General features: G+C 35.5%; 1 protein-coding gene across 2 annotated transcripts in view; it reads right to left on the bottom strand.

The window, feature by feature from the left end:
• Positions 1-665: 665 nt before the first annotated feature.
• Positions 666-21351, bottom strand: part of TBC1D15 (TBC1 domain family member 15) — a 33081-nt gene continuing 12395 nt past the window's right edge. The window contains exons 4-17 of one of the 2 annotated variants that reach the window (XM_080583053.1): positions 20910-21048; positions 19295-19505; positions 15191-15293; positions 14035-14232; positions 12435-12563; positions 10429-10532; positions 10055-10149; positions 8535-8651; positions 6634-6734; positions 5766-5865; positions 5283-5380; positions 3335-3451; positions 2683-2769; positions 666-2037 (exon numbers count right to left, since the gene is read on the bottom strand). In XM_080583053.1, coding sequence (XP_080439179.1) covers positions 1831-2037; positions 2683-2769; positions 3335-3451; positions 5283-5380; positions 5766-5865; positions 6634-6734; positions 8535-8651; positions 10055-10149; positions 10429-10532; positions 12435-12563; positions 14035-14232; positions 15191-15293; positions 19295-19505; positions 20910-21048 — 1806 coding nt within the window. In that variant the 3' untranslated portion in view covers positions 666-1830. Of the gene's footprint in view, positions 2038-2682; positions 2770-3334; positions 3452-5282; positions 5381-5765; positions 5866-6633; positions 6735-8534; positions 8652-10054; positions 10150-10428; positions 10533-12434; positions 12564-14034; positions 14233-15181; positions 15294-19294; positions 19506-20909; positions 21049-21351 lie in introns of both variants that reach the window. The other variant, XM_080583052.1, reaches the window with a different exon arrangement.

The following is a 21351-nucleotide window of genomic DNA, read 5'->3' as shown; positions in this document are numbered from 1 at the left end:
GTCAAAAATTATTTATCAAGTACACTTCAAAGTGAACTTAGGTGCTCCAAAAATACTGAAACTAACTTGCTTAGTATATTTGAACCACGGTGTTGATTATATAAATTTTAATGCCTTTTTGTATTCTACACCATGTTAAATGAGCTGCCAGGAAGCACAATGCTCCACAGTGAACAAAGGCATGATGCTTCACAGTAATTTCCTGAGCAGGAAATGAAAGGCTATAGATATGCTGAGCTGTGGTGAATCCTTGACTTTCAACGCGTAAGATTTTCTTATTAGCTGATGAGAGATAGCGCATTGACGATATTAAAAACAAAGCCTATACTGATTCGGCTCTTCAGTGCCTGTTCACAACTGGTGTGAGAAGTTTGATCAGGTCTCAAATTGTTGTAGAAACTTGATTTATCTATTAAAGCCTTTTCGTATTGCTTGTATTTGGCTTTACGTGTTACAAATACCATTTGCAATAGCAAACTGCTCCAAAAGAAAAGAAAGCTCCTCCGTATCCAGCATCAACAGTCCAGAGATGACAGGCATGCTTCACTCCGCAAGAAACAGATATTCCCCCTGCTTTTCATTACACATAAAATATATACCGATGGACTAATGGTTGCTAGCTGTCCCCTCTATCTCATGATTAGATCAACAACGAGACAACTAGATTTTTTCTCTAAATATGATTTAATTAAAAACACTAAATCAGCTTTGATTTTTATTTTATATATGTACAGTAGTTACCACATAATGAATACACTGAATCAGTTATGTTAAATTTCACATAACGTCAACGGACATCATTGTGGCATGGAATAAACTCACACTGCCTTTTGCATATACAAAAAATGCATTAACGTTAATTGTGATTACTTTTTTTAATAACCTGCTTATTAATTCTCCAAATAATCTTGGCATAAAAAGTGTAAGTAGTTAATTGATCCGTTAATATATTAGCAAAGATAAACATTAGTAAATTTGCAAGAAATTATTTGCAAAATGACCTCAAGTGTAAGACTGAATGTATTCACATGAGAGTTTCCTTCAGTTAGAAAATAGTTTTGAAAAAGAGCCCAAGTTTGAGCTGCGCATTAATTTGGTCAAACTGATTCATATGAATGAACAGTCAAGCTTATTCAGATATTGAAAATATGACTATCCTTCTAGTATTCACAAACATCTGTGTATATAGTGTATGTGTGTAAATATATATATATATGCATATATAAAGTGAAGATATGTTAATGTAAAAATATACTGTTCATCCACTCCCAGATACACAAAATTCAGTATTTGGACATTAAACTGTATGTAAAAATGTCCATTTCAAATCTACATTCAACCAGCAACAAATACTTACAAATATTTTTGTAAACATTTGAGATAAGGAAAACCCATTCATTTACAAAATGATCTTTAACATATCAGCATCTCTTCAGCTTGAAATTTTTTTACAGCAGCTTCAGCTGGTCTATTGTGAATCTGCTCAAATCAAAGAACTCACACCATCTTAGATCAATGTGTGAAAGCTCAGCAAATATGTACTTTCCAAATTCTTTCTTAATCACCATTCATTTCCAGTTCACCAGCAAAAAGAAAATGCACTTGGCTACAAAAATATTAAGGAATGTTATTGAAAACAAAAGGCTATTTTGGTAGAATAAACTACAAAAATAGTTGAGTCATGTCGTAAAGCTTTAATGCAAGAGCATTACAGTACAGATTTTCTTTCCAACCTTAAAGCTTAATCAACACCAAATTTAAATATCCATCTCTCAAGTGCTTGGAAAAAACGTGCTCAGTAAAGTCTTTCTTCAATTTAATCAACTGTAATTATGCAGGTGTCAAGCTCTGCGTCTCAGACATCTGTTGAGTGCTTTCTCTTGTTCCATTGGCAGCAGTTACAGGTGTTGAGATACTCTGATACAACGACGTAGGACAGCTCAGCACTGTTGCACTTTCATCCTCTCCAGTATCTGAATCTGGTGTTACGGAACTGCTTTCTATGCCCAGGATCTCACTAACTGCTTGAGGCAATTCCTGTAAAAGAGAAGGAAAAACAGCCCAACACTAATTAAATTTAAAAATAAAATTTACAAATTCCCCCCTCCCCAAAATAAGTAATCATTCATCTGAATTTGGCTGTACTGCAAACATCTCTCCCAGCATTATTTCCATTAAAGAGACTGTTTTCTGCATCTGCTTTTCAAAAAGACAGTAAAAGGCTCAGTAATCATTTACTGATTATCATCTTCATCACAAAAATAAAACTCCACATAACTATTATAATTACACTTCATATTATTGAAATTATATTTTTTTAAATCAAGTGAACCATTAGTTGCTGTCAAATACATTTGGTATGCATTCAGTGCAATGGATCTTTCACCTCATCTTTTCTGAGCACACCAAATATCAAATTACTTGTACTAAGGTTACCTAGTAAGAGTTAAGAAATTACAATCAAAAGGCACAATTCAGCTTCTCCCCCCCGCCGTGAAGAGTATTTCCCTGTAACATTAATCTTGCTTATAGACTTTTGGAACGTAGGTGCCGTATAGATATAGCACACCCTTTATCATACCCAAACTTTTAGTTGTTTCACAAGTCATACATATACAATTAGAGCCAACTACTACTTTCACTGTCTAGAAATGCTCACAGATAGATTCAAAATATCGTTACCTTGCAATTCATCATCTGCATAGAAATTGCTTCTGCTTTGCAGAGTATATATTCCACATCAATTTTCATGGACAGCTCATTGATATGCTGAAAATACATTCACAAATAACAGTAAGTGTAACAAGCTGTGTGAAATATGCTGTATTGTAAAATATAGTAATACTGTGCTGCACTGCTAATAAGTATCACAGGCTTTCCCCTTAAGCTGTGAAGCGCTAAACATACTCTATTTGCATTAACAAAATAGGTACTGAAAGATGCGTTTAACAGCTAGGTTTCATCACTATCTGAGACCTTTCAGGAGAATCCATGGTATTTTCAAATGTGACAAACTACCCAGCCTTTCCAGTTAACCCCAGCTCACTTTTTCAGACATTTATCAAATAAGACTATAGAAGACAAAGCAAATATTAAGAATAAACATACTAAGCAGCAGTCTAAGCAAGAGAACCATCTGTTAATGATCTTACTACAATCCACAGGCATCCAATAAGCCTTTTTGAAATTATGAAAAACATATATTCAAATTTAACACTTCTGAAGATAGTATGTACCTTCCCTACACCTATTCCCCCTAAACATGAATGCAAACATACTGTATTCACTCCAGAAAGTTAATTAATATTTAAAATAATGCATAAGAACTTAATACCTTTAATATTTCATTAAAGCCATAGTGCTTGTCCATTATTTGCTGTTTTTCAGATTCTAAGATAGCACAACAGAGAAGAAGATGAAAATTCTGGCAAGGCAATTCTGTCCACATGACCTGTTAAAATATGAGAAAAACTTTTGAAATGCTTATGTTCTTCCTCTGAGAAGAAGGGTAAATGTTAGAAAATAATATTTTAATGAAGCTTCAATAAGCCCTAAAGCCTAGTTGTTTAAGAACAAGCTATTTTTGATGGCATCTAAGTATTTCTAGAAATATTTAAAACTTTTCTTTTAGCCAATTAGTGACAACTGCAAGTTTGAATCACTAAATGCCTAATTCTTCCTTTTCTACCCAGTCTTCCTGTGCCATCTTGAGAATGAGGCAGTTCGCTTGTGGAAGGGAAAAAGATCAAAGGGCTGGCTGGAATTACCAGGTAATATTGTATGTCGAGGGTATCCAGTGTGAAGGAAGGACTGAGCTGCTCTCAATTTTAGGACATCTCAGCAGCTGGTCAGTATGCTATCTGGGCTGAATTTGGGAGAGACTACTAAAACACTGTACATAATCCCACCCAGACAGAGCAGCGGAACAACTTAACTTGCATTCATATTTCTGTAAAAAATGCTGAGTATATAATGTTGCTCATAGCACTGCACATGACTCTGCAGTCATGCTGTGCAGCCCAACTTAACCACACAAGGTAGAATGTCGCCCCTCTAGTGCATGCACTGCCTAGCACACCCTGCTGCCCCATGCAGTGATGATATAACCACCTACATTTTCTACCCCAATCTGATGATTACAACTCTTGCTTAGAGAGTGTAAGGTTCTAGCCGCTGGTCAGCGTGATAAAGACTGATATACCCCATCTCTAGGGTGAACATCTCATCGCCAGCCTTGTGAAGAATCTTCTCCATTCCTTGTTTTGATATAAGGCACTGAACTTCTAAATGATTTCCTTTAGACAGTTTTATATACTGGTCCTCCTCTTTAAGTGGAAAAAATGAATGAAGCACCGACATTATATTTCATTATACCATAAACAACATTAGTTTTCTTTATAGGAGAAATCTTATGCATCTCGGTCCTGTTCTTTTCATAACCCTTCTGCTCCCCAGCACAACTCTATGTGATGTTATGTCCTAGAAAATACTCATTTCCAGGCTGCTCCCATTCATCTGAATGTTTACGTGGAAAACTCCCAAGTGTGTGTATACTGTGCTCTTGTTAAATGCATCTTGGACAATAGAGCTGTACTGTTGTTAGAGTTTCTTCCTGGAACAAAGAATTAAACAGTGCTCAAAGAAGTTTGTTCATCTTAATTTTGCTATCTGAACCCAAGATCACTTCAGTAAAAAAAAAAAAAATCTCATTAACCTGGAATTATCAGAACTTCCACATTTTGATATCCTTTATAGTATGTTACTTGGCATCATGAAGCCTCATCATCAAAGTTAAAGAGGATAATGTCAGAAGATTTGGTTATGGCTTTGGCAAGCACAAAAACTACCTGCCACAGCTTCATTCCTCATAATCTATAAAGCAACACCAATATCAAGCCGAGTATCAGAAAGATGAGTAACTAATAATCAGAGACACAAGTGCTATTTCTTCTGTTTTCCACAAAAAAAAGTAAGCTGACATTCTCCAGTAACTCCTCTCACTTATGAGCCTCATCTGAGAGATCCTATCCAAACCTTACGAAAAAGCTGACTTGTCCCCATCACATCTTAGAAGGATTTTTTCCTTAAACTCCCAAGTTGTTGTTTCGGCTAAAAAGACATAACATATGCTAATGTTCTCTCTTTATTACACTGATGCAGATTTTTTTTTTCTTCTATGAGCCTATTAATTACTTTGTAGAATGATCCATGCTTTTCTACTGAAGGGTACTTTACAGAAATCCAAAAACTGATGGAGTTTGTGTGATGAAATACCTGCTTACCTCCCAGAGTCGAAGAATATCTTGAAAGCTAAATTCTCTTTTAAATCTGATGAGAAGCCATCGGAAGCAAAAATAAAGGTAGCCTGAGTCTTGAGATTCTAGGAATAAGAGTGTTACATGTCAAAAATACCAGATTTGGTTAAGACAGAGGGGGGAAAAAAAATATATATATATATACACACACACACATTTACAGGTGCACAATCATACAGCTGATCTTTAGTATGGTAGTCCCTCTTCAAAATCAATGATGCTTGGTGGAGGATGGCGTATTTTTTAATTCAGTAAGAAGATAACATTTTCTCAACACTCACGGAAAAATTATGAAAATCTCATAGGTGTCTCTAATTTAGAAGTCCAGTAAATAAGTCCTGTGTACATTTAATATTATTATTGGAAATATGTTTAAAGACTGATCAGGATATCAGTGCACACAGAATGCAGTAAGTTCTTTTAGTTATTGTGCATGAATAACACACCTACCTAAATAACTGCAAAATCCATTGTCTAGTAAACGAAGCAAAGTGCTCAGCTGAATTAGTTGTGTCTTCATACCCTGCATCTGTTCTTCAAAATTCTGATGCTGGATTAAATAAAATATTAGCAGTGTCATTTATATCAATCAAATAATGATGATTAAAATTTGCAGATATGTTTAATTATAACAAAAAAAAATTTATCATAGCAAGTGGATCTCACCCTTTACGTATTTCATGTGTGGAGCACTTAAAAGATTGCACTTGTATTTAATGAAATGTCTGCCTTTTACTGAAAGGTTTGAGTAAAGCAGTGAACTGTGTTTCTCTAACAACATTGTTTACTTTGGTATATAATAAATGATATTTTAAATAAGCCCACACTCTGTACTGCAGCATCACTGTACTCAAACAAAAAAAACTTTTCTTTTATTGCTGTACCAGTTTTTATGTGCTGTACCACATACTGTTTCACCACAGGCACAATTCAGAAAAGCTTCTGTTTCTGGGAAGTCTAAATTCCATTTAACAAGTACCAAAAGGCAGTTCTGACAGAGAACCATTACCCTGTACAAAATCCTTCTGGAGGACTCCTGATTGATATGAATTTGGGCACTCTGGCTCTGAGTTACCTCGGAATTTTTTTTGAGTACTAGCTAAATTCATCTGTATTGTGTAGTAAGAATACCATCAACCCACTGTAATTTCTGTCAACAATCAAAAAAGTTGGCTTCAAACTTAAGATGATCTTTGTTTTAAAAGTATTTTGTTTTATAAACTTCATTTTTTTAAAAAAATTAAGCCCAAATGCTATCTGAAGCTTTAGGTTTCCTTTTTTGTTTTATGCAAGCCAAAAAAAAACAACTTATTTTTACCATTTGATCCATGTACGACACAAAGCACCAAAAGGCATCTACTTCATTCTCTATAACATACAAGACAGGTGAAAGCAAGTCGCTCATTCCCTGGACATAACCTCGATGGAGACAAAAAAGGCAGATAGGAATTTAGTTAAATTCAACAGTTAAACAGTTAATTTTTTTCAAGTGTGTTGAATAACCAAGCAAAACAAGTTTTGCATTTCAGGTTTGTACAGACACTATAATTGTACTTAACAGCACACTTAAGAAGAGTAGAAGAAAAGGATTTTTAGGGCTCGTTGTTTCCCCTTCCTTCTCACCCTCTCAGCTACCTTACAACTGCTGCTATAGTCAACTTATCTACTGCCCCACTGCTGCTGGAGACTTTTCTAAGCAAGGGAGAAAATAATTGATGTGCATGTCTATCATCAGTGGTTGGTTTAACACAACATTACATTTCTCACTTAGACTCAAGCTTGGCTGTTTGCACTTCTTCACAATGCAATTATAACTGAGTAACCAAAGAGAACTGGAGTCAATGAATGTGAAAATAGGAGCAGGTGTGAGAAGGAAAAACAGAGAAAGGAACGGAAAACAGATAAATAATTCAAAAAGGTCAAAAGAAAAGTTCTGCTCCCTGAATTTAATACTACAAGCCAATTAAAATAAATCCAGAGAAAATGCTGTTCAAGACAGCTTAAGTCCCTTAACGATCAAAAACAGTTTTATTAATATTTGACTTGAGGAATTCATTCGGAAAAATGTTGTATCAATAGGTTGTATCAACAGCATTGTATCAACAATTGAGTAGCTTATAAACCCTGGACAGTGAGTGGTGTCAAAGGTACCGCATTTCCATTACTCTTGTTTGTTTATAAAACATAAGACTTCTCCCCTGCATAATTTTAAGCCATCTAAATAATTTTTCCACCACTGTGTAGGTGGTGAACAAGCCTTTATTTCACTAAGATATATGTCACTGCATGCTAATGCAGATAGAAATGTGGGAAGACAGGGAAGAGCTGTACTTTTAGACAGAGTCTTTTCTAATTTTCCCTTTTTCAAGCCAAAAGATCAAGTGTCTTTACAGACTTGACAGAAGGGACAAAATCTGGCAAGTACTACTCTCTGCAGCAAGTTTATTAGCAATTAAAGATTAGTTCCTACTTTGTGCATTCAAAATCTGTCAAAGCAGACTTTTAGAATCCCAACACTTTTCTGAAACAGAATACCAGCCCACCTGCAAGTACAGAACAGCCCAATGTCATGCCAGGGGTGAAGGAAGGGGAACCAGCTAGAAATCTCTTTTCCCTCCCAAGACAAGTAAAAAAAGTCAAGACAGACATCTCAGCTATACTGTAATTAAAGGAAGAAGTTATGAACTCTTCCTTCCGCAACAGATGCATACCCTATATCATAGTTTTTGACAGAGTGCTAAGTGTACTCCTCGAGAATCAGCTTTTGGAGTATTCATAACAACACTCATGTTTACAAATAGCTGGTTAAGCATGCTGAGCTTTAAATACAGCAGTGGCAGCTGGTTTATAATCGTAATTAGTGTATCAGTCTTAAAAATGTATATAATGCTCAAACTCCAAATATCCAACCCCAGATAAAACTCTGAAAAGCAAACTTGCTTCAACTCTACGAAAACAACAGTAAAGCTACTGTGAAGGCAGACTGCCACTTAAGTCCTAACCCCAACTCAGCTGAATTCAGATGGCTGTGATATTAAATAGAAGAGAGGAAGAAGCAGCAGACAGGAAACAAAGTTATTTACATTATTAAAATATAAACATTGACATTTGAAGAAAGTATTGTAATTAAAACAAGTTGAATTGTATTAACTGTCCTTAACACAATTAAAGCTGTAAATCAGAATCTAAAAAGACTAAGTTCAGAGGAATGCAACTTACCTAAGTCAAAGTCATACATGCAATAGGTCATCAAAATATCATGAAGTAAAATCAATCCTGGATTATCTTCACCTTCATAGAATTTGTTTGTTCTATCTGTCCTGTTTACATCTTTCTCTAAAAACAGTTCAGAGTTAAAAACATTTTCAAAACATGTTCTACAAAGCCAGCATCTAATGAATTCAGGATAGTTTAAGTGATTTTTTTGTCAAACAATGTTGCAAAGGTTTGAATACTGTAAGACAACAACTACATCACTGAATGTCATTTTGAAATAAAGTAAAATAATCCTTCCTGTCTTGAATGAAAAGATTCACTTGTAAATGGATTTGAAACCCTTTCTTTAAAAAAAAAAAGTTAAACTTGTTAATGGAATAATTACTGATTATGATTCAGAGGACATGTTCTTTACTTACAGGGATTAAGAACAATTTTATGTAAGTTATAGATGCAATGTTATTTATGAATACTTATGATATTCAGCATAAGGCACAGTAGGGAAGTTACAACAACATCAGCAAAAAGACACTGTTATAGTTCACTACAGCACATTATATTTTTTAACAAGTTCCTATAACCCATATTGAGGTGAAACCACCTGTTTCATCAGACAGTTCTCATGCTTCAAACATACCAAACACACAGTATATTCTTTAATAATTTGAAATTCAAAACTAATGTATTGAAACAAGCAAAATTGAGCGCACTTGAAAGAAAGGGACTATTCTGTAGGGTTGGATTTAGTTTACGAAAGCCTATTCTCTTTTACGTTTCAAATTCTTGGAACAGAACTCCTTCAATTGCAACAGAACTTCAGCCTTTTTTGAACTCCAAAAGTTATCTCCTGTTAACACATACAAGCACACAGACTCTAATAAGGCAGTTTACTAATCTAAGACCCTTCTCAACCTCTAGATTGTCTGTTGAATAATTTGCTGAGTAAGTTTAGTTGATAATTCAGAGTTATCATAAAAATCTTACCCTATATCCAGAAACAGTTATTTATACGTTTAGTAGTCTTAAGTATTGGTACCACCAAATCACTCATCTCATTACCACCAAAAAGGACTAAGGATACAAACTGCTAATACAGTCAGCAGAACTTTGTGAAATTTAATAAAGTACCTGAAAAAAAGTCAGAATGCTTATGTACAAATCCCTGTCAGAAATTTTAAAATATAAAGAAGCATAGAAAATCCTTGTTACATCACCATTAATTTAATGAAAATTTCAAGTAGAATTAAATTATGTAACAACATGAAGTAAAAAGCATTTTGCTATTAAGGAAGTAAAAAAGTCCAACCTTTCTGTAATACTAAGGTGTAAAGCTCTGAATTACACCGGTTAAAGAAGTTTTAATGTTGAGCGTATAACAGAATTTAAGACACCTTTGAGAATAGCAGCATGTTATTTTTTAGCGTTTCTTCATGCACGTTACTCAAGATTATATTTCTTCAATTTCATGTTGAATTGTACGTGTTTGAGAATTCATAATTAGATGTTTCTGAAACTAAATTTACCTATAAGACTCCGGTAGTCTCTTAATCTTGAATTTCGTTTTTCCTGTTCCTCACTGACAGATTTCCACTGCAGTTTCATCCTGAAATATTCATCCCTGAAGAAGAAAGATCATTTTGAAACCAAAACATGCTCAATCATTACTCTTTTTTTTTTTTTTTTTTTTTAATTTAAGCGTTCATTCCACTTGTTATTTGGACCGAACAGGCTATGAGCAATCTGTTTATGTAACATTTTTACTTTCCTTTAATAGAACAATCTTTTTAAGGTCTATCAAACACTTCACTGTATTGAACGAACTTTAAAAGCTGTCTCTAAAGATGTGTTTTAAAAGAAATTTTTCATGTATTTTGTAACTTAATAAAACCGTACTCACGTTTTCCTCTTTTGCAAATTTGCTCTCTCTTCTTTAGTGCTATTCCAAGGAAAATATCCCAGAAGAAATTTCCATGCCTCTTTTCTTAAAGTATGGCAGAGTCCCTAGGAAAAAATAGATATGAAACATTAACAAAAAGACCATTTCAATTTTGGGAGGAAATGCTTCTATATGAATACAATGCTTCTCGAAGTAGCAACATTAAAAAAAATCTGTTTTCTCTTTCTACATTGTAGTCAAATCTTATCTGCTAACTACGTAACACAGTTGCAGGAAAAAGAGGGAGAGAACATGATTAAGAAGCAATACAACTTAGACTAGTAAAAAAACTGGAATGAAAACCAGTTTAACATGTCCCACAAACCACAGAAGCACTCGATTTATCCTTAGAACATAAAGCAAACTTTACAAAAGGTGTTTCTTTATATATTTTTGCTTCACTGCTTGGAATAAAAACCTTAAGGGCATCACAGATACTACGAAGTTAAAAAAAAAAAAGTACCTTTAAAATTTATATATTTAAACATGATGCTGTGTAACTGCCAAACTTTTGCTCTCTCCACAAACTGCTCTTGAGTACTAGCCTTTTATTTAATTTTACTTTTTTTAAACAAATAGTTACATCTAACAAGATATGGCCAACATGCAGATGAACCTTCCATCCAATCAAAAATACCACTGTCTACTCAAGGACACTATTTTCCAGAAATCTAAGTAAAATTCATTTCTATATGATAAAAATGCAGTAGCTGAATCCTATACCACTTATCAAAAGAGATTCTTCCAACTCCTGCAGTACAGTCACAAGAATAAAGCATTTCTGCTAGAACACTCCAGAATTTACCAGTCCAAGGCTAGTCTGCATGCTGGGGACACAATGCTTGATGCCTCACTGTATTTCTTCACTTACCATTAAGTTGAGGCAAGGCAGATATTGCTGCAAATATCATCAGCCACTGAAATTTGGTGCTCTAGCCAAGCAGTAACTGGAACTTTTCCAGTAACATGCAAACAATTTAGGAGAATCATGCTCTTATAAGAGAATCTGCATTTAACGTATTGGAAGTTACATTGGTTCCAGAGTCACGAATAACACTGGGCACTCACTCCTCTGGCAACGGACAACAGAGAGGACAGGGAAACTTCAGCTGCTGGGAAAAAAAGTTTATAGGAATCGTCATGAAGGGTCCTCAACTGGATGCCTCAGGGCAAAAGTATATGAAAGAACAGTCAAACAAGCTGTAAAGGGCCTCAGTTTTGCTTTTCCCTCTTCACAGTACATTCCTTAATATGTATTTTTAAGAAAAAGTCTGTAATTTCAATGTTATTATTCTCTATCCCTGCTTAAACTCCCAGAACAGGAGACGGCATGCTTATACACATGCACTGACAGGTGCACAAAGAACGCATGATTAAGGCAGCTGGATTCCCTTTAAAAAAACACTTCTGTTTAAAAAAAAAAACAAGTATATAGGGTAGAATAGCTACAGTATAGTTAAATTTTTTTTAAAATTGTGCTGCTGAGACTGAATTCACATTCATGTTGCAGTTCAATAATAAATATCAGCAGATGATGAGTACTGAAGGAAAAATCCAGGTAAACTGCTCAGCAAAGAAAGAAGCTTTTGTTGGAAAAAGAAAACACCCTTAAGAAGAAAAGAATAAAAGAGATAGCCTAACATTGCAGTGTTTTTCTGAAAGGCACTTTGATTTCTCCCCTCAATCACTCAGGCCTCTGTCTTTCCAGCTCACACCCTTTAGCCATCCACCGTAAGATCTCTCTACTTCTACAGCACAATGTCTGGTAGCAAGACTCAAGAGGTATTCAATTAACATTAAATCGTTTTTTATAAAGTCTCTCCAACAATACCGCCTGGCTTGTGCCTGAAGTCCTGCATATAAAACATTACATATATAAAGAATACAGTATAACCATGGTTTGGAATGGAGAAAAAAGGGGCCAGAAGCCAGCCACAGGTCTTGCCGACTTTAGAAAAACAAGTTACCCCTTTGAATATTGATTGCTTTATGTAGTCAACATTTAAAATTCTTCCTTCGGAATCCATATTCTTAGCCCATTCTTCGGTTGACACAGGCTCTCTTCTACTAACTTCAGGTTGTTTTCCTAGATCAATCTGAAACAAACACAAAGGTGTTATATGAATCCCAATGAAATGCTTCGGTATTTTTGAACAAGCACACAAATACTACAAGCTTGCCAGTTCCTTATGTTTAGTTCAACTATGTTTTTCCATGTGCATATTCAAATTAGCCATAGATCCTTACAGTTAGTAAGTCTACATTAGCAAGTAGCGTGGACCGATACAGGCAGAAAGAACAAGACACTTTGCGCTAAGAACCTGGCTATCTATGCTACTATTGCAGATTTTGGAGGAGGTTGTGTGTTTTAAATAGCCTTCCACCATCCCCAGACACCTCTGAACTGACTTCAGCCTAGTCCCATGGACTGAATGCCTCTAAGCAACCAGAATTGCATTAGGTATGTGCAGCACAGCAAACAAGGTCAACAGGGAGCTTCCCTTCAAAAGCACGTTCTCTTAAGAGAGAACAAACTCAGGTTTGCAGATGTTATGCCCACACAGTCCAAACAGTGTGGCTCTAAGATCAAATGAAGTACACTATCCCTTAAAAACAAAATTGTTTCAGAACTCCTAATGCCTAAAGTTCCATAGTTCAGCTCTTAGTCTCACTCCAAGTTGCATGTTGAAGCACCAAAGAACTCAGCAGACAGCTGAACCTTATTTCCTAGAATCATTTCAATGATAGTAACCACCAAACCAATTTGTTTTTCACATTTTCAAAGTTTTTGACTTTGAGAAGTCAAAGGCATTAGCCAGATTAACACAAACAGGTCAGTATTGTTTTTAATATGTAGTTCATACGTAGTTCATACTGTTACTGGCAAGCCATTAACACTATTTTGAGCTCAAGGAAAAACTGACAAAACAGTGAAACACTAGAAACATGAGCTGCTTGAATAGTAATCACAAGCATTTAAAAATACAGCTTTTCCACTGATCTGTAGAAGACAACAACAGGAGCCCACAAAAGCGATTCATGACACAATTACAAGTTCATTCTAGTTTTGGTTCAAGTGATACATCAATCTGTACATTTATACACCACAGACATTAATCATCCAATTAAATATTTCATTTTTAATGTTTTTAAACCATCTTAGATCTCTTAAAACAAATTGAAAAGTTAAAGTGATCAGCCATGAAAGTTAGGTATTAGCTTGCATACCCCAGTTTTACTTAATACTGCTCTCTATCTGACCGCAGAGGGAACATTAAGCATGAAGCGAGACAGCTCGGTTTGTAGGGCAGTTATTCTACAAGATAAGGATAATCAGGATTTTCCCTGTTTCAGCTGTGACAATTTTCTTTTTAAACAAAACTTGTACTTGCAGGGATAAAACTGATATTCAAGAAGTGGCTGCTGATCCTAATCTCATCAGCAAATGGCAGGGCAGAACATGCCACAGCTGCCAAACAAACACTACAACTCATCAAGCTTCAAGTCCTACAGTTCCTTTAAACGTAAAATCCAACGTATCTGTATCATATTCGTTTACACACTCACTCGTGTAATGACTTCAAATCCTGGTTCTTCCTGCTGATTTATCTTTAGCCCTGGAATAGCATCATTGAGAAAGTCTGCCATTTCTGAGGGTGGTCGCCGTTGAGTTGAAGGGTCACTTAATCGGAAACTGTCAAAAATATAGTTTGTGACTTTGGAAAATCTTCCCATTGTTACTGTGTATGGATCTTTCTTCCATTTCTGTGTTATAATAAGGAAAACAAGCAAAATATGAAAAAACTCAGATTATTTGGAATTCTTGTACTCAACGTAGACAGAAAGTATTAACATCTATAGTAAGTCTCAAAGCTATTGAAGTCTCATGTATAAGTACTTTCATACAGTACATTCATTATACAATAAAAAGAAGTATGAGATCGTAAGTATTAAGACAATACTACTGATTGATTTGAAAGGTTGGATAGCAGTATGCTGATGTATGTATAAGATCAGATTTAGTGTTTACTTTCCTGTGATTAACGCCACAAAACATCTTCCATCTGCCTACCTTCTCTACCTGCAGAGGAAAAGCATCTTGAAACACCACATACTCTGCTAGCAGTATCACGCAAAACTTTTTTCTGATAAGTAAGTTGAGAAACTAATGCAATTCACTTATGAAGATTTTTTTTAATTAAATGAACCAGTGGGGCAGAACTCTGGCCTCATTCAATCACTAGAAATTTTGCTGCTAACTTTCATAAGGCCACAAACTCCACCTAATGACAACCAGTTTTAAGATTAAAAACCTCTTAAGCAATACTGTGCTTTTTGCTGGTGTATTTCCAGTATCCCTTCAAAACTGTTAGAAAACAGAAAAAGAATATTTGGTCAAGGAAAGCTTAGGAAATCCTAGTTGATACATTTTGATAACACCTACATTTTTTCCTTCTTTCGATTTCTAAAACTATTTGTACCTAAATGTACACAGGCAAAATTAACTTGAATAGGTTTGAAATAGTCCACAGAGAGGTAAAGAAAGGAGTAGCATACTAAACTTACAATTAAGCGTACTTTCTATAGCAAACATTTGTTTTAGGATACTATCAACGGTTCCAGAATGGCAATGATTCAGGGGATATTTATGATACAGAAAGGTTGGCTTTTTTCTTTCAATAAATGGTTCAGAATAAAAAAAAAAAAGTCAAACAACGCGTACTTGCAGTAAGCCATATGATGGTTCATCAAGGAGATTTTCAAAAGACTGAGACAGAGACTTGTTCTGAGAATTCACAAGAAGAATTCGTTTATCCTGCGGAGATCTGCGAGAAAATCAAAGCATGGTGTTTCTGTAAGTACCACCAGTTTTTCCTGAAAATGTTTTAGAACTTTTAAAGGTTTTGGAAGTCACATTTCATGTTTTGTGCGAGGAAAACAGGCTTGATACAAGATCATTCTTGGCAAAAGTCCATATGCTAACATATACAACAGGACTTTCATGTTCCATAAGATTAGTCATACTCATTCTCAATTACATTCTTTAGGTTTTCAAAATATTACAATGCTGTACTGAGAAATTACATGTGAGTTGTAAAAGTTATTTTTCAGAGCAAGTATTTTCTACGCTTGATAGTGGACAAAGAGAGGTGACACAGGAAAGGAAATTGAGTGAGAGACAGTCAACCCCAATACACACACTGAAACACCTCTAATGTAACTGGGCAAATGGAAAGAACCCATGTCACCATAAGCAGTTAAGAAATTCTTTCTACTGATCAGTAAATCTTACATTAAGATATACTGTAAAACATTACATAAAGGAATCCAAACTGCCTTTCAATGTACGAAAGCACATCAACAAATTTCTAACCAACAGTACTACAACAGCTACTGTCAACGTATTTTTAAAATTCATATCAGTAAGTGTTTATCAACACCGCAGCCACTGTATTGTGAAACAGGAACACCTCATTACAGCCACACAAACATATTTTTGTGCAGACTCCAAATGCTAAATGAACACAACTGATTTGACTTAATTCACTGTTCTGGGGGTTGTTTTTTTCTTTTTTATAGTCTTGTACTTCAGGCTTGCACAGTCAGATGAAAACTATAGCAAAGGTAGCTGGGACTATGCTGCTCCTTTTTCTTTAATCCATTTTTTTTTTGTTCTCATTCCCTCTACATCCTCTTCACTCCTCTGGTATGGACACCTGATCAATTCATTATTCGGCTTCTGAATCACCACAGTTTACAGCTTAATATATTACAGCAGAGAGAACAGTTCAGAAGTCACTCTGACGTACAAGCCTTGGAGTTAGTAGCCAGGCTGGAGAAAACTAAGCATTTTGCCATCTGATCCTAATCCACTGAACAGACTTACATTTACAAAATATGTTTTTCTGTTGTTCTCTCACAAAGTTTAAATCCACTATTTGTAGTTTTAGAAAGAAAAAAATACTTTTATTTTTATGAGTACCTGCATCAACTGCCATGTTATTAAAGTCAATGATAAGAATTTTTTAATAAGCCTTATCTGTCTTCAATTCCAACATGACAGGACACTGTTAACACTGACGGATATGAAATCCGACAAGAGATCTCATTTTGGAACAGCCACACACCACAGTCACAGATATGAAGCAGCAACAGTTAATGAAGCTCAACTGGCTTGTGCTAAAAAAGCAGCACAGGGGCACAGGCTGAGTCATGTACTATGCCTTTTCCTAACTAAAAGAACAAAAACTTTGTACAATATTTCCATTTTAATTAAACATTTGCTCTGGACAGCTTGTTCAATATGGGCAGCTACTTGGATAATGTTCAAAACATATCTGTGAGCTAGACACTTCAATAAACATTTATTCATAATACTACTGCTTAGAAAGGGTCATCAGTGTGGCATTTTCCTCAATATTACCCTGGTGCAGCCAAACTAGGAAAAAAAAAAATCTCTAAAGCAAGAGATTACAAGTATCTTGTTCAGGTTCAGTTACTTCACACATACCAATTTCAGCAATGACATGACATTTTATAATGGTGTTAAAGAAATGCAAAAAGCTTTGAGGTAATAGAAAGGTATTTTAGGAGACTGCTCTGTCATAACATCAGTACCTGCTATCTAGATAGATGTAGAGGCTGGAAGAACAAGTAATTACATTGCCATGTACTTCCCTATGCAATTCAGAAAACTGAGTAAGCATCTTTCCCTAAAAGAGACTGTTAGCTTACATACACTATATATTAAAGCATAAGTAACTATTAGGAAAGGACAGGAACGTTTAAAAAATAAAGTTTGCCACTTGCACAAGTTGTGGCATAATCTTTTTTTTTTTAAAAAAAAAAAAAAAAGAAAAGAATCATAAAAGAATCATATGTGACTAGACCACAGAAAAGACTTTGGTGCCAAAAACAGATCTTAACTGGAAAAGAGGAATCTAAGTAGGAAAACTAAAACTCGAAGTTCCTGTTCAACTCAGTGCTTGACTTCATGCAAATTTAATTTCCATAGCTGCATCAGCTTTTTGATTTAAAGTTTCCAAACTATCTGCTGTACCATTCTGCAACACTCAGTACTTTTTCAGGCAGCTATACTACGGAGCTCAGCACATGCCAAATGCCTGAACATGCCCTCAAGTTTCCCCGTCTTCCCTGGCTAGGGAACTCTATCTGGTAAGCACTCCTGAACCCTCCAGTGGGCACACCTGCTGGATCAGACTGCACAAGCTCTACGCACTGCCTTCTTTTAAGAACCAACATGAGAGCCTCTCTTTCTACACTTTTCTCCTCAGCCTGAGGAGAAATGTTGCTTTGCACTGTCCCAGCAGGAACATCCACGTTACCTGGCAAGAGGCTATGAAGGGCAAGAATCAAACATCTACTGGATCAAAGAAAAGAACGTTGAAGTGCCCAATCACTCACCACAGACCATGTGAAAGAGTCTTTTGAACAGGAACAAAAATCATTATCTGCTCCATTTCCATTCAGGGACTCACCAAGAAGCACCAATTTTACATAGCAATATGAATTACAATTATTTGTACCACATGACTCTGTAGAACTGGAAGTAAATAAATTTGCCATCCAGGATTTCCTAGTCTCTAATTATATAGAGAATATTCTTAATTACCTCTACCTTGGCTCCTTAATGCCCTCCTGCTTTGGTGTTCATGAACTTTCCCTCTTGAAAAGCCCACCAACAATGCTACCAACAGTACCATTTCACCAGCTCATCTCACTGACTGTGCCACCTTCTCCAAGCAGTTGACAACTTCAGAGTATCCCAAATTCAATCACCACCATACTGCCAAAGTCTTTTGCAAATCAACTCAGTGACTACACTACACTCATATCCCATTGGCTTGCACTCCAACCTAACAATATTACCAAGGCTTCAGCTTTAACTACTTGTAGAAGAAAATTCTGACCTTCTCAATGCTGCCAACATGAGAACAGTTCTCCATAAGCATTCTCAAAGCCACTTCACTATCTGCCTTCAAATCTTTCATCAGAATATGTTGTTGCAAGTGATGCTAAAAAAACCACATCTGAAAACACAACACCTGTTATACTGATGAAATACATCATGGTTTCTTCATGCTCTACCTACCCTTAGATACCCTGTTGCCTTTTTAAATTATACTTCTGACTATAAGATGAAAGCAGTACATTTTATTTTATTCTGTGTTTACACTACGTCTGTTAAAAAAGCTTTTATCCAGGTAAAAAGCCTGGAGGTAATACAATATAAACACATAACAAAACTCAGGTATTTAACACCATGATAGGATCTAATTATGCTTACCTTCAAAAAGCTGATTTGAAGAATAAAGATCAAATGTAGTACCTATTCCCCACAGCAAGAAATTACAAGGGAACTGAGTTCTGAGGCAAAATATTTATATATAAAGTGATTCCATTGAAAATACTTTAAGTTAACTCACAGAGCAATGTCAATACTCAGATATTTTACTTATAGTAGGAGATCCAAAATTTTAAACAAGTTATCCCATTTAACCGTAGTGGTTCATGAAGAAGGATTTAACTTTACATCATCTGAGTGTTCATGAGAAGCTTCTGTATCCACTAGAGGGAGCTACACTTCTGCAGATTCTGAGCTAGTTTATAAATTGATCCAAGTTTTAAAGCTTCAGCCCGCATTCTGAGTGTGTACGTTTAGTCACCTTGACAATTGATTCTACTAATAGAAAAGGGACATGAAAGTACATCAGGATGCATTAATCTGAACCTCACTGCAGAATTTTAAAAAAGTAAACAAACAATCCATATTTTAAATCAGAACTAAGAGTTGTCTGATACTTACTCACTCAGCACTACATGATTTTCAAGGCATTTGATGAGGAGTTTGCTATCTCCGTGATGAAAGTGAAGAGCTGGAAGCTTCACATCATCCTTCAGACAGAACACCAAATAAGACCATCCCATGCCTTCTTTGTTTTGTTTGATTGATTTCAAATCTGCCAAACTGAACAGGAACGACCACTTGCTTTCTCCGTTTGCATGAGCTGTAGCATCTTAAAAACAAAATTACCACATGATTTTAGTTTGACTTCCATTATTAGCAACTACAAAGATTTATCTGTCACTGTTTCTAAAAACAAACTAAAAAAAACCACAAAACTCAAAATCCAGCATTAGTTCTAATAATAAAATGTACTGTAACTACTACAATGATTTCTCATTGTGCCTTCTTGTCTTCTATGGACTTAAAATAATAAGCAGTTCCGTCAGACTGCTTCCCTAAAGCTCTGTCAACAGTTTAAGAAAGCAATCCAACAGGTAAGTATGTAACTGCTGTATCAAATAGCAGCAGCAAGATGAATCCCATCAGCACCTCTGCCTGGTAGTAGTACTCACTAGAGCTAAATGTAATATACATTACAGTACTGTATGCTGTGCACTGCACACCACGTACATGTCTTGTCAGGCTGCAGTCAAGACACAGAAGAAGGAATTGAAAAGCTTCGCCCACACCTCTTACTGTGCAAGTATATATACACTCTATGCAAGAATACTGTGCAAGACTGTATACATTAAAAACTTAAAGGATTGGTTACGCTACCGTGGGACACAAAATTGCCAGAGTGCCTACAAGGACTGGCACATATCCCACCCTACCCTGATCAAATTACAGTAACTGGAAATAAGCAGAAAGTGACAAAGAGTATCATCCCTGTCACTAACGCTCACTGTACTCTACCTCTTAAAAATGCAAAAAAGTATTCTGTAAACAAAGACTGTGCTTCACCCCCAAACTTTCACAATCTTAAGTCCAAACCCTGAACTCATAAATGACATATGACAACATATATGACAGCTAGCACCATTTAAAACCATCACAGACGGGGGGGGAAACAAGTGTCTCCAGTTACACACTAAGAGAATCAGAGGGAAAAGCTGACTGGAGATTTTTTATTTTTTTTTAAGCACATCTACTGCAACAGTGTAACCTGAATAATGTAGCCATGAAATTATTTTGCCAAAGTACCTTCTCTAGACAAAAACAGGTTTTCTAAGCTTTCACATAAAGAGACCCAAGTACCAATATATCTGTACATTCCATCTCCCCCTGCTGCTCCAATATTGAAATGCATTTGAGTAAACAACTTTTCTTCTTCATTTTCCTTTCTAGTAAAGCATCACGTTCAAATTCCATTTGTTTGAAAGAATTTAAGAAGAGCACAATGCACATAAAACTGCTGCATCATTTAAAGATCCTGACAGCATGATGTTAGATTTAACATTTACTTTCTATACACTTCTCTACTAATTTAAAGAAGAAATGAGATTGGAAGCAGAAGACAGGTATGCCATTGTGGGCTTTTGTTTTTTTACGCTCATATACTGTATATAGCAGACAATTCTTCAGGTACAGGTTAATACAAAGAAAAATGAAAATCCGTTTATTTTTGAAGTACCTCCATTTGAATGAGGTTTCTTTTTAAAAGAGACTGTGGTGACCATGTCCCATTCTGCTTCATAGCTATTTGGACGGTCTGCTCCTCGGGCAAGTTTTTCTTTGGGAGCTGGAGTCCACTCTACAACAGAGCTGGAATCCTAAGCAAAAAAGGTAACCGTTAAAAAAGCACAAGACATGAAAATTGAGCTAAGAAACAACACAATTCAACACAGGAAATTTTACTTATGACAAAGACTGAGAGGTTTTACTCAAATTTAGTGCTAAAATATCCTAGCCTCTCTCACAGACTCTACCAACATAAAACTCTATTTAAATGTAAAACTTTAATCTTTCTGCTTTAGTCACATTCTCTTAATACTGCTTAAATATTACTGGCTCTTGGAACCTCCACAGACTTTTTTCTTTACTTTGCATTAGAACAGTGCCTCTCTGTTTTGAAG

This window comes from Anser brachyrhynchus (genome assembly GCF_964034855.1).
Source record: "Anser brachyrhynchus genome assembly, chromosome: 1".
In the NCBI taxonomy this organism is placed as follows: domain Eukaryota; kingdom Metazoa; phylum Chordata; class Aves; order Anseriformes; family Anatidae; genus Anser; species Anser brachyrhynchus.
The sequence above is the reverse complement of the archived record's forward strand: the minus strand, read 5'-3'. Positions and strand labels throughout refer to the sequence as shown.